Source organism: Rana temporaria, chromosome 2 (assembly GCF_905171775.1).
Source record: "Rana temporaria chromosome 2, aRanTem1.1, whole genome shotgun sequence".
Classification (NCBI taxonomy): Eukaryota; Metazoa; Chordata; class Amphibia; order Anura; family Ranidae; genus Rana; species Rana temporaria.
The window spans coordinates 118,712,072-118,734,480 of record NC_053490.1 but is presented as its reverse complement, the minus strand read 5'-3'; the positions used below and the strand labels follow the sequence as shown (position 1 = coordinate 118,734,480).

At 44.3% G+C, this 22,409-nt stretch overlaps 1 protein-coding gene across 1 annotated transcript in view; it reads left to right on the top strand.

The window, feature by feature from the left end:
- The window catches only part of LETMD1 (LETM1 domain containing 1), a 29,139-nt gene extending 17,907 nt beyond the window's left edge, over positions 1-11,232 (top strand). Inside the window, exons 6-9 of the mRNA XM_040340850.1 lie at positions 779-880; positions 2,644-2,796; positions 6,757-6,853; positions 9,745-11,232. Coding sequence (XP_040196784.1) covers positions 779-880; positions 2,644-2,796; positions 6,757-6,853; positions 9,745-9,818 — 426 coding nt within the window. The 3' untranslated portion in view covers positions 9,819-11,232. The remainder of the gene's footprint in view (positions 1-778; positions 881-2,643; positions 2,797-6,756; positions 6,854-9,744) is intronic.
- Positions 11,233-22,409: the final 11,177 nt, after the last annotated feature.

The following is a 22,409-nucleotide window of genomic DNA, read 5'->3' as shown; positions in this document are numbered from 1 at the left end:
GTTAAGCTGGCCACAGACGGTGCAATATTTTTTTTCTTTCTTGCAACTGCTCAGCCAATGTTGATGGGAGAATCCCCCCGGTGGAGCTATTGTGTTCTCCCCCTGGGAGGGTGGTGATCCGTCCCTGCCGGGAGATCACAGTGATTATTGCTAGCAATTTATAAATTTGGTACAATCAGCCTGCCCATACGTGGTTTAAATCTCCGCCACGTCCCTGCTGAACCAGCCAAGATTCGAACAATCTATGGCTGACTTCAATGTACTTGAGCGGTAACAGGGTAGCTCTCTGCCTCCCTATCACCACCCATATGCTGAGCTTCAGCAATGGTCTCTTACTCCCCAGAGCCAGCCCACAAAACTCCTGAGAGATCATGGGAATAATAGGATTGACTGGACCTGAAGTGATGTAGGGAATTCTGCAGATACTTCCTCCTGGCTTCTGCTTAAACAAATTTTAAGATTTAGGACTTTAAGCATGTGTTCTCATTAGTTCCTCCCTGCGGGAGCCTTACATCTAGTGTCCATTTAACAGGTACACATATGTAAAAATACCCCAAAGCCAGATTGTTGAAAGCCGATTACCAGCCAGTATGTTTGTGTGTAGGAGAACATATGGATTCCATGCAACTATCACCAACATCCTGGGTGAGATTTGAACTGTAGACCCTCAGCTCTGCAAGAAACCAGCACTAAACACTTTACTCAGTCATTTTATTTGGTTATTATAAAGCAGTGTACATTCTAGTTCCCAGTTGTGTAACAAAGCTTTCTATTTCAGGTGCAGAATGGAGCTCATCCCCAGCTGACGGACATTGAAGCAATCAAAGCAGCTTTCTCAGGCCCCCCTCTCTGTATGACAGAATTGGATATTCCTCAAATGGTATTATTTGTTAACATATTGCTGCTTTACAAGACCTTATTAGTAATTTTGATCTTTCTTTGGTAGGTACATGTTGAGTCACACTTATTTATGTTAATCCCAGGAGTCTAAACTATGGCGAACATGGAACATAAAATAGAATCGGGCCCTGTACACACGGCCGGGAAAAACGTTGGTTTTCCTGATGGGATTCCTGGCAAGCTTGTCCTGCAAAGCCGTGCATACAGACGGCCATTCAAAAGAACCGTTGTTCTTTTGAATGGCAAGAACGCGGTAAAGTCATCGACTACGACGAGCCGGCGCTCGTCGCATTGCTGTAAATAACCCTGCGCTGCCAGTGTGTATTATAGCTGCTAACACGGCTGAAAATATGTGGTATATAAGTGTAGCGCTCAAACAAAACAAAATAATAAAATAACCAAATATTGCATACAAAAAGTGGATGAACCACAAATAGTGATGGCTCACTGTGACAAGAACGATACAATTAAATGTGAATCAAATGTGACAAAAGATAGAACTTATAGTCCATAAGAAATAAATATATAAATGGATAGTCCACCAAGTGTCACGAAATAGCTGGAACACAAACTTCGAAGTGATTCTTAAGGAAGAAGTCGTGACTTCTTATATAGAATGTGATGACCCGCCACCGATAAAATTGCGAGCTTACCGGAACAAGTGGACTCAGAGAAACTTATATCTCCATGAGTCCAACAAGCATGACTGATAATGTTATCGACTGGAAAATCCTTGTTGAGTATACATCATGACCTCCGATCATCCAAAGTGACAGGTTCAACCGAATGGAAGATGAGCAGTGGTACCAAATACGCAAACTTGCCCTCAGTGTGTATAAATAAGGAGAGGAGATGGAAAAGAAGAGGAAAAGCCACATTGCGTAATCTTGTTTAAAACAGTATAAATTTAATAAGCCATTGCACTAACATTGTACTGAGATATATAGCGCTTGTATGTATACAGATATGGCGGCAGTGGAGTCCTCCCGAGACAGATATGCCGGCGCTCGTCACATTCAATGCCGTCACCGCCATCTTGCTACACCCCACACTAAACTTGTATATTACTGCGCATGTGCCAAACTCTTATCGAGCATGCGCGGGGACTACCTGGGACAGGTAAGCATACAGACGACCGGTTTTCTCGGCAGGAAACACTGGCGTGAATCCCGACGGGAAAATGGAGAGCAGGGTTCTCTATTTTCCCATCTGGATTCCCGACTGTTTTCCTGACAGGAAAACTGCTAGGGAGCATACACACGGCCGGGATTCCTGGCCAAATGCTCTCCTGGCAGTTTTCCTGCCGGGGAAAACCGATCGTGTTTACGAGGCTTAAGACTGATTGCTAGGGAAACCTGTAAACCATGCATCACCCTGCTATAATATGGCTTTTCACAGATACTGCAGGAATATTCTTGTATACATTCTCCTGTGATGGTTCATATTTGCCATTATACAGGTGCTGAATGCTGCAGACCTTTCGGAGAATGCTTATATGCCCCTACCTGTAGACACAATGTAATGTTCCCTTTTGAATGTGGTTATGCTTTTATGATGGTGGGTTGGGTCTCACTAGCAGTGCTTGTCTTATGGATCTCTCTTTTTATAAAGCAGCCAGTGGAACACCTGTGCTCTTGGGAAGCCCACAAAGCCTTGCCTTGTTTTGTGAGGCCAGGGTAGGTTTAGGAAGTAGTGTCCTATGACATGATGTGGATAACTGATACAGCCTTTTGTTTTCTACAGAAAGCTTTAAGCCGCATTATGTTCTTGACGCCACACCTCCCAGGCTTCTTCCTGAAACGCTGGCTCAAATCGCACGTTTTAGAGATTTGGCACCTAGACGGCGCGCTGCTCCAACTCGGGATCGATGAACTTACTGACGAGGAAGTAAAAAGGGTTAGATAATGATTTTATATTTATTCCATACAAACTGTTTGAAGTCAAAAGTTGCATTGCAGTTAGAGATTTTTTCATCTTATTTGGTGACGCGGTATCGTGAACTCTATCCTTCCTGTGTAATGGTGTTTGGAGTGAACCTTCGCTTTCACTCACCCAGAGCTCCAAACAAGGGTGCTCTATTGTGCTAATGCCAATGTGCATTCCAGAAGTTTGCCCTCCTATGCCTTTTCTATTTGGTCAGTGAAATTGCCCATCATAGTGAGGGGACAGAGGAGGCAAAGGAAGGCTTCAGGAACCTGAAGTAGGTTTGTGGGCATCCCCAACTTTGAATGTACTGCCTACAGGCTTGGGAGGGGGATTGGAGCAGGTAGGGGATTTCCAGTGTTGGATCAGCACACTGAAAAGGGCACCAGCCTAAAATAGCTGCAGTCGGCACGGTGTAAGGGGCAGGGTAAAGTCCACACACTGACATAATACCCTATGAGTTGAAGGTGGGTGCAGCCTTTCTTATGAGCCCTGTTTGCCAGGCGGAGATGGAAACGTGCATGGGTGAAACTCACATCTGCTATTTGGGGATGGCAGGAGAGGGCTCTCTACTGGAGGGATATGCGGGAAAGTTCATGCATCGGGAGGGATTTGGGAAAGAGATCTTCACTGGGAGGATTACTGTTGCTAGTGGCACAGTAATAAAAGCATATTATATGGGTACAGGATTGCCACATATACTGTATACATTTGTAGCAAGTAAGTAGACCCATACTCATTTCATTTGACTATGCCCTTACATTGTTAAGCCTAGTACACATGATGAGATTATCGAACGCGTAATCGTTCGTGTTTTTTTTTGCTAAGCTGCTTTTTTTCGACTACCTAACAGTTGTTTCCATAGAGATTCCAGCAGCAGTCATGTGCGCTATTGAAGCTCTGCACCTGCTAGTGGCTATGGAAGCTGTGTAATCCTGTCACATGTACTGTGAAAAGTGCTCATTCATGACAATCATGGAACCCCCCCCCCCCCCTGCAATTGCATTAATAAAAACAATAATAAACATACAGTGGGTATAGAAAAGAATCGCCCCCTTTTTTTTTTTTTATCGTGTTTTGTTGCTCTTCAGCCTGAAATGAAGACAGACACAGTTTTTGTTTTATCCAGCTGTAATTTATAACATCCAAGTAAAATATATAACACCAACATGTCAGGGGGGAAAAAAAATTCAATCCAAAAACACTAATCACTGGGTTGGGAAAAAATCACCCCCTGGTGTAGAGCTGCACGATTCTGGCCAAAATGAGAATCACAATTTTTTTCCTTAGAATGAAGATCGCGATTCTCATGGCCTAAAATCTTTTACATTTATACAAAAAAAAAAAAAAAATGGGCTAACTTTTCTGGCTAGCTTTTTTTTTTTTTAATTCATTTCCCAAAAAATTGCATTTAAAAAGACTGCTGCGCAAATACAGTGCAACATAAAATATTACAACAACCGCCATTCTATTCTCTAGGGTCTCTACTAAAAAAATATATAATGTTTGGGGGTTCTAAGTAATTTTCTAGCAAAAAAAAAATGATTTTAACTTGAAAAGAGCTGTCAGAAAAAGGTTTGGTGTTTAAGTGGTTAAACGTTTCTAATTTACATACAGAAGTTTATTCCTTTGATGTAAAAGTCAATGAGATACAATGTTTAGGGCTCTTTCACACGTCCGTTCCGTTTGTCCGTTTTTTGGACGTCCGTTAACATCCGTCTCCGTTAAGCTCCGTTTTTTTTGAACGGAAGAAAACCCTATTTTTCTTCCGTCAAAAAAACGGAACGGACGAAAAACGGACGTTAGCGGACGATCCGTTTACCATCCAATCCGCTAACATCTGTTTTTCATCAAAATATGTAAAAAGCTTGAAAAAAAAAAAACAGATGAAAAAACGGATGGAAAAAACGGACGATAAACGGACGAAAAACGGATGAAAAAACGGATCAACTGATGAAAAAAAAATGATCTAAAAAACTGAGCGGACCTGTGAAAGAGCCCTTAGGCTGCATTCACACCTAAGCGACAAAACGCCCGACGCGGGACGCTTCTGTCGCTAGAGGGGAGAATTCCCATTGCCGTCTATGGAGATGGTTCACATCTCATAGACGCGCAACGCCTGTCGCCTGAAAAAAAGTCCCGGACCCTTTTTTTCACGCGACAGGCGCGTTTTCCCATAGACAGCAATGGGAATACTTTAGAAAAAAAAAAAGAAACATTTGTAATCGCGGCAAATCTGCCGCTACACGCGTACGCGGCTGTCGCTTAGGTGTGAATGCAGCCTTAGACTTAACTTTCCACTGATAAAGAATGTTTGCAAAACTTGGCAGATTGCCCAGACTTTGACTTTTGGCTGAGAGTAGAGAGGAAATTCTTTGCATACCAAAGTGCAGAGAGAAAACTATTTTCATGTCAAAGATGAAACCCTGTGTCAAGAATCGCAACAGAAAAAGATTGCGATAACGATTCTTGGCGATCAATCGTGCAGCTCTATCCTGGTGTCAGTATTTTGTTGAACCACCTTTTGATTTATTTACAGCCTTTTTTTTTAAAAAAAATCTGACATGTTAGTGTTCTCTCTTTTACTTTGCTGTTATAAGTTGCAGAGTAAATAAAGCTGGATAAAACAAAAACTGTGACTGTCTTCATTTCAGCCTGCAAAGCAACAAAATGTGAGTATTTTAAAAGGGTGCCCCACCTATATTCAGATTGTCACAGGCCAATTATCTTCATTAACTAGTTGCCGACCAGCCGCCGTCATTCTACGGCGGCAGGTCGGCTCTCCTGGGCGAGAGCTCGTAGCTCTACGTCGGCTCTTTTAGTGGCCACTAGAGGCGCGCGCGCGCCCCCCGCTCGTCCGTGACTCCCGTGCGGGTGCCCGGCGGGCGCGATTGCCGCCGGGCACCCGCGATTGCTTGTTACAGAGCGGGGAGCGGGAGCTGTGTGTGTAAACACACAGCTCCCGGTACTGTCAGGGGGGGAAAACGCTGATCCTCTGTTTATACAGTAAGATCCTTCTGTCCACACAGTAAGAACACACCCAGGGACATACTTAACCCCTTCCCCGCCCCCTAGTGTTAACCCCTTCACTGCCAGTGGCATTTTTATAGTAATCCAATGCATTTTTATAGCACTGATCGCTATAAAAATGCCAATGGTCCCAAAAATGTGTCAAAAGTGTCCGAAGTGTCCGCCATAATGTCGCAGTATCGGAAAAAAATCGCTGATCGCCGCCATTACTAGTAAAAAAAATATATTAATAAAAATGACATAAAAATACCCCCTATTTTGTAAACGCTATAACTTTTGCGCAAACCAATCAATAAACGCTTATTGCGATTTTTTTTTTTTACGAAAAATATGTAGAAGAATACGTATTGTCCTAAACTGAGGAAAAAATGTTTTTTTATATATTTTTGGGGGATATTTATTACAGCAAAAACTAAAAAATATTCATTTTTTTCAAAATTGTCGCTCTATTTTTGTTTATAGCGCAAAAAATAAAAAACGCACAGGTGATCAAATACCACCAAAAGAAAGCTCTATTTGTAGGAAAAAAAGGACGCCAATTTGTTTGGGAGCCACGTCGCACGACCGCGCAATTGTCTGTTAAAGCGACGCAGTCCCGAATCGCAAAAAGTGCTCTGGTCTTTGGGCAGCAATATGGTCCGGGGGTTAAGTGGTTAATGATGGTATGGAATGGAATGGTGGGGTACGTTTTTGTTAAATGTTCAACACCAGATATATGCTCGTTTCAGGTCTGTGACTCGCATGATAATGCAGCAAGGATAAGGTTAACTGTCCATGAGCATTGGCATCTCCCAGATGGGTTTCTTTAAGAAAAAAAGTGGTGCGGTGGTATTTTGGGAATAAGTGTTGCAGGTTATTCTGCTGCATGTGATAATTGTGTGTCTTTGCTTTCTGCAATTGCAGGCGTGTTACCTCAGAGGACTAAATTCTAACAATCTTGGTACAGAAGCTTGCAGAAGGTGGTTAAGCTGCTGGATCCAGCTGTCTGGAAAATTGGAAGGTAAGGACCCTGTTGTATACAGTGCCTTGGAAAAGTATTCATACCCCTTGCAAATTGTCCACATTTTGTCATGCTACAACCAAAAAGGTAAATGTATTGTAATGGGATTTTGTGTGAAAAACCAACACAAAGTGGAACTTAATTGTGAAGTAGAAGGAAAATGATAAATGGTTTCAAAGATTTTTGCAAATCTGTGTGGCATACATTTGTATTCAGCCCCCCTGAGTCAAGTCTTTTTGGGGATGTCTCTACCAGCTTTGCAAATCTAAATTGAGCCATTTTACAAAGAGTGGGCAAAAATATCAATCTCTGTCTGATTGGATGGAGAGTGTCTGTGAACAGCAATTTTCAAGTCTTGCCTCAGATTCTCAATTGGATTTTGGTCTGGATTTTGACTGGGCCATTCTAATACATGCATATGCTTTAAACCACAGGTTTCAAACTGGCGGCCCTCCAGCTGTTGTGGAACTACAAGTCCCATGATGCATTGCAAGGCTGACAGTTAAAAGCATAACTCCCTCAGACAGAGGCATGATGAGACATGTAGTTCTGCAATAGCTGGAGGGCACCCCTGAAAACCATTCCATTGTAGCTCTGGCTGTATGTTTAGGGTCATTGTCCTGCGGGAAGGTGAACCTCCGCCCCAGTCTTTTGGAAACTCTTAACAGGTTTTCTTCTAAGATTACCCTGATGGATATGTACCTCTGAGGGTGTGAAAGTTGAACATTTTAAAGGGGCGTACCATCATCCAGATTCTAGATATATAAAATTGGCTCTAGGGTCCCCGAACCCGAGGAGCCAAATGGGGGGAGATAATTGGGCCATTGTTGGACTATTACGGTACTAGTAATTAATGTGGGTGGTGTACAAAAAAAAAAGAGATAAAAATAAAGAAAAACAATTTTATTATATAAAATGTCGATAACGACACAAAGGGGATACATGGTTCAGAAACACAACACAAAATATATGACCAACAAATCGCCAGTATAGTAGTCCCCAGGAGGGGAGAAGCATAGTGGGTAGAAGGTCATATCACGACATCTTAACTAGTTTCGTGGCTGTATGCCACTTCATCAGAAGAGTCTAAAGTTAAAGATAACAAAAAGTCAGACAATGAACCTATACAGCAACAATACAGTGGGTATACATAGGGGAAGGGTAGACTCCGCTGCTCACCTAAAAACCCCCCCCGCATCGACTAGCGGAGAGGGCGAACGCCACCTCAGAGGGTCCCGTGTGACAACCATGGGGTACGTGTATGGGCGAATGGACCTACTTCTCATGTACGGAAGATAAAAGATATAATAAGTATATGAAGCCCAGATTGAAAGTACGGAGATTGGTGAATCACACGTGATGAAAATCAGTGGTGCGATCTCAGGGTTGAAATGCACCGTATTTAAGAGAGTGTGAAAAATGACGTGGTGTGATGGTGAGGGGGCAGATAGAGAAAAAGTGAAAAAAGGGACAAATGGGTCCTAAATCACCTCGGGTTCGGGGACCCTAGAGCCAATTTTATATATCTAAGATTACCCTGTATTTGGCTTCATCCATCTTCTCTGATTAATATTCTCCATGCCAAGCCTGTCAGTTTCGGTGGACGGCCATGTCTTTGTAGGTTCACAGAACAGATGTATTTATACTGAAATTAAATTACACACGGGTGGACTCTGTTTACTAATTGAGTGACTTCTGAAGGAAATTGGTTCCATTAGATTTTAGTTTGGGGTAAAGGGGGTTGAATACAAATGCACACCATACTTTTCAGATATTTATTTGTAAAAAAAAATTGAAAACTACCGTATTTATTGCGGTATAACGCGCTCCCGCGTATACCGCGCACCCCTAAAGTTGCCCTGAATCCTGTGGAAAAAAAGTTTTTTTGTACTTACAGTTTTGGTGTCTTGCGCGGCGTCCTTCTGCGGCTTCGGGTGTCCTCTTCGTTGGGTCCGGCGTCCTTCTGCGGCTTCGGGTGTCCTCTTCGTCGGGTCCGGCGTCCTTCTGCGGCGTCCTCCCCGCTCGTTTCCTGCGCCGAGTTTGAATACTGCGCCGACATATACAGAGTGCAGTACACTCGTGTATTGTCGGGCAGGCTCGGCAACTCTCGCGCTGACGTCCTGTACGTCCAGGACGTGAGCGCAGAAGGAGCCCGACTATACCCGAGTGTACTGCGCTCGGTATATGTCGGCGCAGTATTCAAACTCGGCGCGGGTATCGGCGTATACCGCGCACCCACGATTTTAAATGCATTTAAATGCAATTTAAATGCATTTTTTGCTGTGAAAATGACAATGGTCCCAAAAATGTGTCAAAATTGTCCGAAGTGTCCGCCATAATGTCGCAGTCACGAAAAAAATCGCTGATCGCCGCCATTAGTAGTAAAAAAAATAAAAATGCAATAAAACTATCCCCTATTTTGTAAACGCTATAAATTTTGCGCAAACCAACCGATAAACGATTATTGAGATTTCTTTTTTTTTTTTTTTACCAAAAATAGGTAGAAGAATACGTGTCGGCCTAAACTGAGGAAAACATTTGTTTTATATATGTTTTTGGGGGATATTTATTATAGCAAAAAGTAAAAAATATTGAATTTTTTTCAAAATTGTCGCTCTATTTTTGTTTATAGCGCAAAAAATAAAAACCGCAGAGGTGATCAAATACCACCAAAAGAAAGCTCTATTTGTGGGGAAAAAAGGACGCCAATTTTGTTTGGGAGCCACGTCGCACGACCGCGCAATTGTCTGTTAAAGCGACGCAGTCCTGAACTGTAAAAACCCCTTGGGTCTTTAGGCAGCATATTGGTCCGGGGCTTAAGTGGTTAATATGGTTTTCGTTTAGCAGGTAATGACATAGATATACTGAGATGTGTTTTCTTTTTTTTACAGTGTCTGAGGCTTCCTTATTGGTGCACAGCATGGTCCTTCTATCTACAAACTATCACCAGTCTCTGAAGGATTGATCGTTCTCTAAAACATGAACAGCCTAAATATTTCCCTACAGCTTCAAAGACTGGGACGTGATGACATAAAGTGTGCACTATGGAGGGGTTTCTTACTTTATTTTGTTATTCTAGCCAGATGTTGTTGGAATACTTCATTTAAACCTGGGAAACTACTTGTAGGATCTCACTTTACCTGGACAAGTACTTGAAAGGAGGACATGGACCAATGGGACCAAACAAATGGCGTGTCTTGGTTATGATCACCGATCTTCTCAACTGACTGAACCAACTTGAATTAACCATCTGCAGACTTTCATTATATGTTTTATTGGTTTCTAAACATAAATAAGTGTATTGTGGTCCAAACTCTTCTGTACCAAAGTAAAAAAAAAAGGTCTAAGGACCAGTACAGTTTAGGATACGAGATCCATTGTTGTATAGATAGCACTTTTTGTTTCCTCATGGCATCAAAAATATAACAAAAGAGCCAACAGCAATATCAGAAGTCTGGCCTTCTGCTGATGGTATCAGTTTAAGACACTTCTGAGATCATTGATTGGGGCATTTGGCCTCCTTTTCACCTGTTTCAAGCAGGTTTTGTGTTTCCAGTAACTTGTACAAGAATATAAACTCCCACTTTGAAATGGGGGGGGCATCAACACCAGCCCTTCATCTATATCAGGGATCCTCAAACTACGGCCCTCCAACTGTTGTAGAACTACACATCCCATGAGACATGACTAGGCATGATGGGAATTGTAGTTCCTGAACAACTGGAGGGCCGTAGTTTGAAGACCCCTGATCTATATGCAGTTAGTCTTATTGTACATACGCAGTATGGCAGATTTTTTAAGTGGCTCGCTGCATGCATAACGCCGATTTGCTAAATCTGCAATTGTCTAACTGGGCCAGATTTAACAAAATGACAATCCTTTTGGTTCAACATCTTCAGTGAAACCAGAGTCCTGCCACCATTCCTATTGTGCTTCTAGTATGAGCTTTGTTCATATAGCTTGTCTATATAACCCAGATAACACATCATTTGGTAGATGCAGCCTTACAGTACTCAGGGTGACTAAATACTGATGCTCAAGAATGTATGTCCTTTTAACCTTCATACTTGGAACTACCGGTGCTTCCATAAATCCTTTATTGGTACTACTCTCTGCAGCAGAGAAGTGCAACCTGCAAATACTCAAAGTAATCGCATGCCTTTTTTTATTTCACGTTGAAAAAATGACTTATATGATGCACTTTGTTAGTAGCATTACCAGGAGTCCCACTGCAACATAGTTTTGGTATTTTTTGAGCCTGCCAATAGGTGAGTTATTTTACTAGGGACACATGATGGTTGTAGATAATTAAAACATAGTTTATAAATTTATTTTGGAGTTCACCCTTTAAATCCAAACAATTATAGCGTATACAATTGGGACACGCCATATTGTAATTGAATGCTGTTAAAAATGACCTTTTCCCTTTCAATCTGGAGCTCTGCAATTTTCTGTGTAATGCGGCAATCTGATGGTGTTCTGTATACAGACCACCCCCAGAAATGTCATTGGCATTGTCTGGCAGAAGCGTGCACCAAGATATACAAGTCAGATTTTGGGCATCCCCTGCAAGCTGTGGTGAGATACACCCAAAGGGAAATGTCTAAAGGGATTTAGATCCTCCCACTTTCCTCATTAGAAATCTGCAAGTGTAGCAGCTGATTGATCATAAAGTTGCTCACATTTCCATTCCCTTTGCATATGGATACAGACAAACACTTGCAATGTACATGGATCAGTCAGAGGGGATTTTTTTGTTTTTCTCTCAACGAAAGTGGAGTTACTCTTTAAGTAAGAAACAAACAAGTTAAGCCCCAACTCCAGCTAACACTTTGAGTACTTGTAGCCATTTTTTTCCCCTTTTGTTAGGAGGGGGGGGTTTAGCTGTATGAATAAAAGCTGTCCATCATAGGAACTCCACTTTTGTGGCGCACCTTGGACCAGTGCAGGAAATGTATTTACTGGCAGGAAGAAAGGGTAGTACAACTGTTTACAGTAGGACTCCGAGAAACAGAAATTGCTGTGCTAATGCTTTTGACAGACGTCATCATATATGTTTTATTATTTTTCACACCGTTTCACTTTAAAGAGACTTGGGGTGAAGCCCACATCCCAACCCATGTATACTGATTTGTTCATCCTCCTCACATGACAGTGTTTGATCCTGGTGATTGCCCTGAGTACTGCATAATGGGAGGAGGTAATGTACAAGGGTTCTTCAAAAAGTTTGCGCACTTTTTTCGTTTAAACTATATTAACCACTTGCTGACCGTCCACCGCAGTTTTACTGTGGCAGGTTGGCTCGGCTGCGCAAAATCACGTAATATAACGTGATGTTGCTATGCAGCCACTAGGGGCGCGTGTGCACGCCCCCTGCTCACCCCTGGTGGTGCTGATGCGAGTGCCCGGCGGTCGCGATCCCTGCCGGGCACCCGGCAGTGTAAACACTCAGCTCCTGGGTTCTTTCAGGGGCAGAAATGACTGATCTTATTCATACGATGTATGAACTGCGATCTGTCATTTCCCCATTTCCCCTAGTCAGTCCCCCCTTCAGTTAGAACACAATGAGGGAACATACCTAACCCCTTGATTGCCCCCTAGTGTTAACCCCTTCCCTGCCAGTGACATTTTACAGGAATCCATGCATTTTTATAGCACTGATCGCTATAAAAATGCCAATGGTCTCAAAAGTGTCCGATGTGTCCTCCATAAGGTCGCAGTACCGATAAAAATTGCAGATCGTCTCCATTATTAGTAAAAAAAAATATTAATAAAATTGCCATAAAACTATCCCCTATTTTGTAGATGCTATAACTTTTGCGCACACCAATCAATAAACGCTTATTGCGATTTTTTTTTTTTTTTACGAAGGATATGTAGAATACGTATCGGCCTAAACTGAGGAAATTTTTTTTTTATATATTTTTGGGGGATATTTATTATAGCAAAAGTAAAAAATATTGATTTTTTTTTCAAAATGGTAGTGCTATTTTTGTTTATAGAGCAAAAAATAAAAACCGCAGAGGTAATCAAATACCACCAAAAGAAAGCTATATTCGTGGGGAAAAAAAGACGTTATTTTTGTTTCAGAACCGCGTCGCACGACAGCGCAGTTGTCAGTTAAAGCGACGCAGTGCCGAATCGCAAACAGTGACCCGGTCATTGACCAGCAAAATGGTCCGGGGATAAAGTGTTTAAATATAAAAAAGTGTGGAAAACTTTTTGAAGTCCCCTTGTACATCCCCATACCTGGAACCCCCAGGTATTGTGCAGCAACTGTGAGAAAAGGTGGGGGGAGGCGGAAGTCTATATGAACCAGTGTGGGATTTAAGAAAAATCAGTTTTTCTTGAATGAGCGAAATACCAGGCCTCCTTTAAATCGGATAGGTGAAACATGACACTTGCTCAGTTTTTATGGGTTTCTGCACTTTGGTTTACTGATTATCCTTGTACCGTTGTGTCCATGAACTGACATCCAGCTGATTTACCTGTGTCAGGCTTATTCAGTAAAAATGGGCGGTGGGTAAAGTGCAGTACCCAACCAATCAGATTACAACTTTCATTGGTTTGAATTCTGATTGGTTGCTATGCATCTCTGCACTCGGCTCCTGTTGATGACATAAGCCTAAAACGTGTCTTATAACCACTCTTCCTATATACATCTATACGTACCTCGCATTGCACCTTTTCATTTCAATGACGTTTCTGTTGTACCAGTGGCATTTTCTTAACAAACCACTTTTTAATATTATTTTAGAACTTTATCTCAGAAATATTGATCTTTTATGAAGGTTTTTTATTGTTCATGTATAGTATTATGGGTTTGTGAATATTTTATGTGTTGGTCAGGGGAGTGTATGTGTAAGTGATATACAATATTGTATATTAAGCCTTTAAGATGCATACAGCATGTTATGGAAAGAATGGGTGTTTTTCAATAGACTTGTTTTTAAACTGTGGTTTGGCCTTTTACTTTGTTGACAAACACTTTAATTCTAGGTTATAAAGAGGGTGTGATAGGTGTATTTAAAGGACAAATTGTATTCTGGTAGCTGTATAATAGTTTTTTTTCCTCCACATTTACATGCAGACTGAGCTGTCCAGAAAAAGTGAGTTCTGGAATTTCAGACTAGTAATCGAATATTAGCCAGAGACCATTAGCTCTGAGTCCTGAGGCTATTACTGGGCACTGCCATCTTGGATATGTCCGTGGCCCCAGCAGACTCAGTGCTGTCACTTCTGTTATTCCCCTTTCACTCCTCTTCTGGCTGCTACATAAATGATTATGGAGGGAGTGGAGAAGCTGAGCCAACACAAAGTACTGTAATTACTCCTAGAAGAGCAGAGGGTCATGACATTGAAGGAGAGAGGGGGCAGTTTTAGGGAATTTACTCACGCTGAAGTTGTTACATTTGCCGTCAAAGCACATTGTAAGTGCATAAACAGTATGTATGCTAAGCAAAAACTATGCAAGTAAGCATTTAAAATACTTTTCTCTTCCGTTCATGGACGGACACAGCAGCAATTGACCTTGGGGTATTATATCCTTCTTTCCAGGAGAGACTAGGCAGAGAACAGCACTTTAAGTGTTAAAACACTTTCTCAGTACAGCTTCTCCCAGGGGGCGTGGTCCCCCGGGTATAACCCACTCTCTGACTCAGCAGCTCCAGTTTTTTTCTGCCTAGCGTTAGGAGAGACATGGCCTTCTGGAGTCCATGTACTCTGGAATTTTTATGCAATTTTTTTTCGCTTTTATTTTGTTTTGTTCCTGCATTTTTGAATCCTGAGATTCTACTATCAACTGCCGACTGGGTGACAGGCTGGGTCTTGATCCTTGTAGTCCCCCCATGTTCGGCCATCGAGCGTGTGCCGGCCCTCAGCTCAGCTCTGGATCGTCCACGACATGCCCCGTTGCTCCAGGGGTGGCCGGGGAACTACATGTTCCAGGGCACACATATGACCGGTCTCTATGGCTTTGTCACAGTGTGTCTGGCCGACAGCCATGCCGGTTAGCGGATGTTGGTTCTGTCCGGAATGCCTCCAGCCGGTGTCGCAGGAGGGGTAAATAGTGGCCCCTTGCCCTGGCAAGGTGGTATGGCTGGTGCTTCCCTGGGAGGTCGAATGAGGATCTGCCCTGTTTTCCTCTCTCCTTTCCTCTCCCTCCTTCCCCATGCTGGGTGGCGGCTGTAAGGGGGGGTCCTCCTGGGGTTTGTCACTACCAGGGACCGTGTACTGTGAGGTGTTGTTGTTTTTTTTGTTAGGGCAGTGCTGTATGTGCTGGGCTGTGTCTTTCTGCTGTGTCGCTGTGTTTTTTACACGTGTATGGCCGCCTTTTTGCCGCTGACGCGGTTTACATAGGTCGGCGGCCATTTTCTTGTGGCCCGCATGCTGTTTTTACCTCATAAGGCGGCCATCTTGGAAAAGTCTTGGCCTCTAGTGCCTGGAATAGCGCAGCAAAAGCCTGCGAATCACTTCCTGGGGGACAGCGCAGCCAGCATTTCTCAACACTTCTCAGCGCTTCAGCTCACGCTGCAACCGGGTCGGGTGGTGAGTTCCCTGGGGGTATCCTGCCTTCTGTTTTACAGCCGGGAGGTGACCAGTGGGTGTCTGCCTTGCAAGGCATAAGCGGTGGGGCAACATAGAGGCTGAACCAGAGGCTTCTACCCCAACAATGCCTGAGTTAACCCTTAGTGTCCCTGCCCCTGCGGTCTCTGTAGAGCCCATAAGGAAGTCCCTTAGGCGTTTTATCACCAGGATTGAAGAGACAAGTGGCCAGAACGGGGGTAAACACCCCCCCCCCTGTGCCTGCTTCTGGGGATGGCTCTGACACGGAACCGGACCCTGCTGCTGGCTCTGGTTCTGTCATGTCAGATGTTGCAGGCTTAGCCCACACGGTCAGTGAGGATGACTCTGCTCAGGGTCAGCGCTTGTTTAGGCGTTTTGTTGGAGCTTTTATTACTACGGTGCAGGATTCTCAAAAACTTGAGGACGGCGGAGACATCAGAGACGCCGGTCCCTTTTGGGTTCCGCAAGCCGCCCCGCACCGCAAAAAGTCTTTCCTTGTGTTCCATACTAGACAAAATATTATACAAGGAATGGAATCGGTCGCAGAAAGTTTTTTGCTGTACCAAAATACTTTGCGGTCCGTTATCCTTTTGAGGAAGACTTAAAAAATAAATAAAAAAAGTCCTCCGTCAGCGGACCCCCCTGTGTCCAGACTGAACAAGTCTACCACGTTACCTGTGGAAGGGGCTCCCTCCTTTATGGACCCCACAGATAGGAGAGCTGCGGCCGTGGCCTGCTCAATGTTCACAGTAGTGGGGTCAGCAGTGAGACCGGTTTTGGCTGGAGCTCTAGTGTCACAGACAATTACCGAGCGGGCAAAAGTCCCTGCTGCAGGAGCTGGAGGGCCTGAAGTTTGTCTGTGAATTGGTGCAGGGCCTGCAGTTTGTCTGTGAATTGGCCCTGGATACGCTTTGCTCTCCAGGGCCTCCGCCTACGCAGTGGTACTATGCCTTGTGTGGCTAAAGTGTTGGACTGCGAACCAAACCTCTAAAAGGTCTTTAGGAGGTCTTACCCTTGAAGGGTGTACGGCCTTTTGGGGAGTTCCTGGATGACATCATTATAGATGCTACAGGGGGTAAGAGCACTCTGCTTCTGCAATCTGGGAAGGGTAAGGAGCCTCGTCATAAGCAGGGTCCCTCCTTTACTTCACTCCAGAACGCTGGGGGCGTTCTGGAGTGTCCGGTCAGCCCAGGGCGCTGGACTCAAGTGGGGTCCCATCTGCCAGTCAATGTCCTGGAACTACGGCTATCAGGCTGCGTCTCCCCAAGTGGTTTCTGGGTCGGCAGGACCGTTCGGTCAGGATCCAGTCCGACAACACCACGGCTGTGGTGTATGTCTACCATCAAGGGGGCACGCGGAGCTCTGCTGCGGTGGTGGAGGTTGCACACATCCTCCGGTGAGCCCCAAGGTACGCTCCGGCTCTGTCGGCCGTGTACATTCCGGGGTTGCAGAGTTGGCAAGCCGACTACCTAAGTCGCCAAACACTGGACTAGGGAGAATGGTCGTTGCACCCGGAAGTGTTTCAGAGTTGTGCCAAAAATGGGGCACGCCAGGCATGGACCTTCGGGCGTCCCGTCTCAATCGGAAGGTGTCGCGTTTTTCGTGGCCAGGTAAAGAGACCCTTGGGCGGACGCGTCAGATGCGTTGGTGGCACCGTGAGGTCACTATCGCCTAAATCTACGATTTTCCTCCTCGGAAGCTTCTCCCTCACCTGTTGCGCAGAGTGGAAGGGGGGGGGATGCCAACAATCCTGGTCGCTCTGGATTGGCTGCGCCTTTCCTGGTACGTGGACCTGGTGCGCCTGAGAGTAGATCTTCTGTCGCAGGGTCCGATTTTTTTTTTTTCCCCTTACCCTGCTTTACAGACGCTGGCTTTAACAGCATGGCTGTTGAGAGCCAGGAGCTGGAGGTCTGAAGTCCATCGGACTCTGTGATCTCTACCATGCTACTTGCACGGAAGTCTACTTCACGTAGGATTTGCCATCATACGTGGAAGGTCTAAATCTCTTTGTGTGCAGAGATGAAAGGACACTCCCACACATACGTTCTGTCCCAGATGCTGCTGTTTCTACAGCAGGGCGTGGGTCAAGCTCTCGCCTTAAGTACGGTTATGGGTCAGATTTCGGCCTTGGCTGTTTTATTTCAGCGACCGTTGGCAACGCATTCCCTAGTGTGTACGTTTTTACAGGGGGTCAGGCATGTGACCTTCCTGTGTGTCCTCCACTGCCTCCGTGGGACTTGAATTCAATCCTCTCGGTGCTTCAAAAGGGCTCTGTTTGAGGACATTCAGGAGATTCCTCTCTTTTCTCTGTCCCAGAAGGTGGTCTTTCTAGTAGCCTTTCCTTCGGTCAGATGAGCCTATTGATCTGACGGCCTTGTGTGGCAGGGCTTTTTTATAATGAGGACATAGTTTTACTATCCTTATGTCCTCAGCCGAAGAACTCTAAGAAAGCCATGCTACTTTCCTGGGACGTGGTGCGAGCCCTACGGGCGTATTTGTTTGCTATGGCTCTGTTCCGGAGATCGAACTCACTGTTCGTGTCAGTGACTGGTCCTGAGAATGGTCTGGCGGTCTCGTCGGCCTCCATTTTTAGGTGGATCAGACAGGTCGTGCTCCAGGCCTATGCCCTAAAGGGGCGGGCGCCTCCCTTTCTGGTTATGGCGCATTCGACCCCTCTTGGGTTTTCCGCCATCAGGTGTCCGTTTTACAGGTGTGTAAGACAGCGATCTGGTCGTCAACCCACACCTTTTCAAGTTTTACAAGGTGGATGTGAGTGCATCTGCGGATGCCTTCTTTGGCCGCAAGGCTTTGCAGGCGGCTGTTTCAGGTTGAAGCTCCTCTGTTAAGGAACTCTGGTTTGTTTGGGGGTGAAGATTAATTGCTGTGTTTTTTCCCACCCCTCAATTTTTTTGACACTGCTTGGGGATGTCCCTAAGGTCAATTGCTGCTGTGTCATCCATGAACGGAAGAGAAAATAGGATTTTTGTACTCACCGTAAAATCCATTTCTCTGAGTTTAGGGACGGACACAGCACCCACCCCTCCTTTTTGTTTGTACTGCTTGTTACGAATTGGAGCTGCATAGTCAGAGAGTGGGACAACGCCCCCCTGGGAGGAGCTGTACTGAGGAAAGTGTTAACACTTAAAGTGCTGTTTTCTGCCTAGTCTCTCCTGGAAGGAAGGATATAATACCCTAAGGTCAATTGCTGCTGTGTCTGTCCATGAACTCGGATAAATGGATTTTACGGTGAGTACAAAAATCCTATTTTTTTTTTTTTATTTTTTTTCTGAGCTTTCACCTGGAATCTTCTAAAAAATGGTGGCAGGGTATCTTCAAAGTCCATCAAAAACAACATGTCCATCCAAGACTACCTTGACCACTGCAGAGCCAACGGCTGTCCCCCTAAAATGACAGATCTAGGGGCAGGAGTAACACACAATAACACTGTTACAGGGGGCACTCCGAAAAACGTGTTTATAGACTGCATTATGTTTGTGTTTTTTTTTTTTTTTTTTTTTTTAGTATAGTTCCACTTTGTGTCTGGTAAAATTAAACTTCCTGTCCTGTAATTAGATTTTCTTTTATGAAATGAATGATGTCATGAGAGAAAAACAGAGGCTGTCATTACTGTCTCACCGTGCTAACTGTCTGTTTTGCTGACCATTTGCCCCTCAGTACTTGAGTGATTGGCGACGGACTTGTCTGATCAATATATTTGTTTTGGCTTAGTGACTTAAAAATATTGTAGGACAGTGCATCTGTTAACCAGGTACCAGCACTTTCAGGTGCTTAATAATAGCAGCCCCCATCTGTTTTCTTAATGCGTTCACCTTAAAGGGTCAGGCCATGTTATATGTTGAGTTAAACCTTGTAGTAATTCCATATAGGTCTTTGAATCATGGTGATTTCCAACTGTATACACTTACTTTATTAAATACAAAGGACTGCCACTCTTCTTAATGGGTTTTTAGTTAAAGTGGGAGTTCACCCTAAAAAAAAAAAATTAAGATTAGATTCATGCTCATTTTGTCAACGGGAATCGGGTAGTTTTTTTTAAAAACGAAGCAGTACTTACCGTTTTAGAGAGCGATCTTCTCCGCCGCTTCCGGGTATGGTCTTCGGGACTGGGCGTTACTTCTTGATTGACAGGCTTCCGACGGTCGCATCTATCGTGTCACGAGTAGCCGAAAGTCGGTGCGGCTCTATATGGCGCCTGCGCACCGACGTTCGGCTACTTTCGGAAAATCGTGACGCGATAGATGCGACCGTCGGAAGCCTGTCAATCAAGAAGGAACGCCCAGTCCCGCAGCCCATACCCGGAAGCGGCGGAGAAGATGTATCTCTAAAACGGTAAGTACGGCTTCGATTTAAAAAAAACTACCCGATTCCCCTTGACAAAATGAGCATGAATCTAAGCTTAAAAATTTTCATTTCCGGGTGAACCTCCACTTTAATTTTTTATTATGAAGAATAGAACACCAGAAATATGAGCAGGAAGATCTAAATCATCAATGTGGGAACAAGGCAGGAACTATGATGGGAAGATCTCACTAGCAAAGTCCCCAAGCAAGTGGCATCCAGCCGTTGCCACAGTCCTTCAAAAACACTTTTGGGATATTTCCTTGCGCAGTCTGTTCTCAAAACCAGTCTTTAGGAAAGGAAGTAAGGGCAAGTGCCCAAACAGGGATTGGGGGGGGGGGGGGGACTTTCTGTATATTTTAAAGTATCTAAAACTTTTTCACCTTTTAAAAAAAAGTTCATATGTGGAATTCATGATTGCATTACCCTTTATTATTACATTTGATATGTAGTGTTATCAAAAAAAGGGAGCACCTACCTTCAAAAGACATTGTCCTGTGTACATTGGGCGCTGTGCAACGGCTAACCCATGGTGTTTATGTGAGCTGCAAGGTAGTGTAGTTCTGTACCACCCATGCTCCAGAAAATTATAACTAAGAACTGAAGATGCCGGGAGCTGCACATTGGAACAAGACCTGCTGAACCCCCACAAAGCCATGCCCAACACGTTTCACACTGCCCACTGAATCTTCCTCAGGGGGAGATACTCCATCCCCATGAGTAAGCTCCAGTGAGCAGTGTGAAATGCATTGGGGGTGTGGCCTGGCAGGGTACAGGCTGAGACTGCCACTTGTGTACATACACCAGGTCTTCGTCTGCTGTGAAGCTCCCAGGAACTTCAGCTCTTAGCTGTGCAACTGGTGCTATTCTGACCATATCTGTAAGTTAGTGCAAATGTGAAAAACTGGATGCTCCATGGTGACAACACACCCTGTCACTGAGCTCACCTCACGTATATTTCCCACCAGAAAAATCATGATCTGACTGCACGCAACATTGCAGAGATCCAGTGCGAATCGCAGAATGTGCTGGAGACACTTTTAAAAGACTTCCTGGACACATTCCAGAACCAGCAGGGACTGCTGTAAAGGTAAGTGTGCAAACGTAGATAAATAAAGAGCTAGTCTCGAAACTTGTTGATACCATTTTGTATGCAATATCTTTAAAATAATAAAAGAACATGTAGGGCACTGGGCAGACCACTAGGGACAAGGGGGTGTGTATTTTTTACATACAGTACTGTAATCTACAAGATTACAGTATACTGTATGTAATGTGTTTGTTTACTTTTTGAATTTGGCGCCGTTCTCCGGCCCCGTGCGTCGTAACGTCGCAGGGAACGGAGATCGGCGGCACACGGGGACACTGAATCGAGCGCTCACACAGCCGGGATGCATCGCAGGATCCAGGGACAAGGTAAGTAATTCCCTGTCTGTGGATGCTGCGAAAGGTAAGCCGCGCCGCTGCACGCTCTGCACATCTACCCCAAGCGTGACTCGGGGATACTGATCCTAACATGGAAAAACCACCCCGAGTCACGCTCGGGGGTTAAGAACCCTGTTACAAAATAAACTAAGCATATGATGAATGCATAAGCAGAGGTTACTGCTTATTGAAATGTTGCATTATACCAGAAACATAGGCATTTGAAGCAATGCAATCCAACCTATTTTATCTATGTCTCGTATCAAGAGAACTTTAGATTTCCCTATTTTCTCTACAGGTTGACTTTTTTTTTAAAAGAAGTTGTAAAGGTGTGTGTATATATTTTACACACACAGCGGATAAAAATAAGGGTGCATTCACACCACGATTTTGTCATCCGTTTTTTACTCACGATTTTAGCTTTAAAATCGTACAAATCTGTATGGCAAAACGGATCCATTCACTGCCATTCATTAATTTAGGTCCCCAAGTGCATCCGATTTGATCCGCATACAATTTGATACGATTTAAAATCGTATCAAAAAACGTGTCTGCCCACGATTTTTGGTCCTGATTTGAAATCGTATTACAATCGTGTCCGTTTTTTTTTTATATTGTGGTCAATGTAAATCGTACTAAATCGGATGACTGTGCGATAAATCATACCCGATTTTTTATTACTAGGGTTGAGCGAACCCGAACGGAGGTCCCCGCAAATTCAATAACCAGACCCTTTAGGTCTGGTATGGATATTCAGGGGAACCCCGCCGTCAATTTAAAACAAAAATGACGTGCGGTTCCCCCTAAATATCCATAACCAGACCCGTTATCCGAGCACGTTGACCTGGCCGGCCGCAGAAAAGAGGGGGGGGCAGAGTGCGGCCCCCCTCTCTCCTGAACCGCACCAGGCCACATGCCCTCAACATGGGGAGGATGTCCCCATGTTGATGGGGACAAGGGTCTCATCCCCACAACCCTTGCCCGGTGGTTGTGGGGGTATGCGGGCGGGAGGTTTATCAGAATCTGGAAGACCCCTTTAACAAAGGGGACCCCCAGATCCTGACCCCCCCCCTGTGTGAAATGGTAATGGGGTACACTGTACCTCTACCATTTCACGAAGGAAGTAAAAAGTATTGTAAAAAAAACACACTGACACCAAAGAATAAAGTCCTTTATTAAAAAAAAAAAAAACATCCAGCGGTGACAA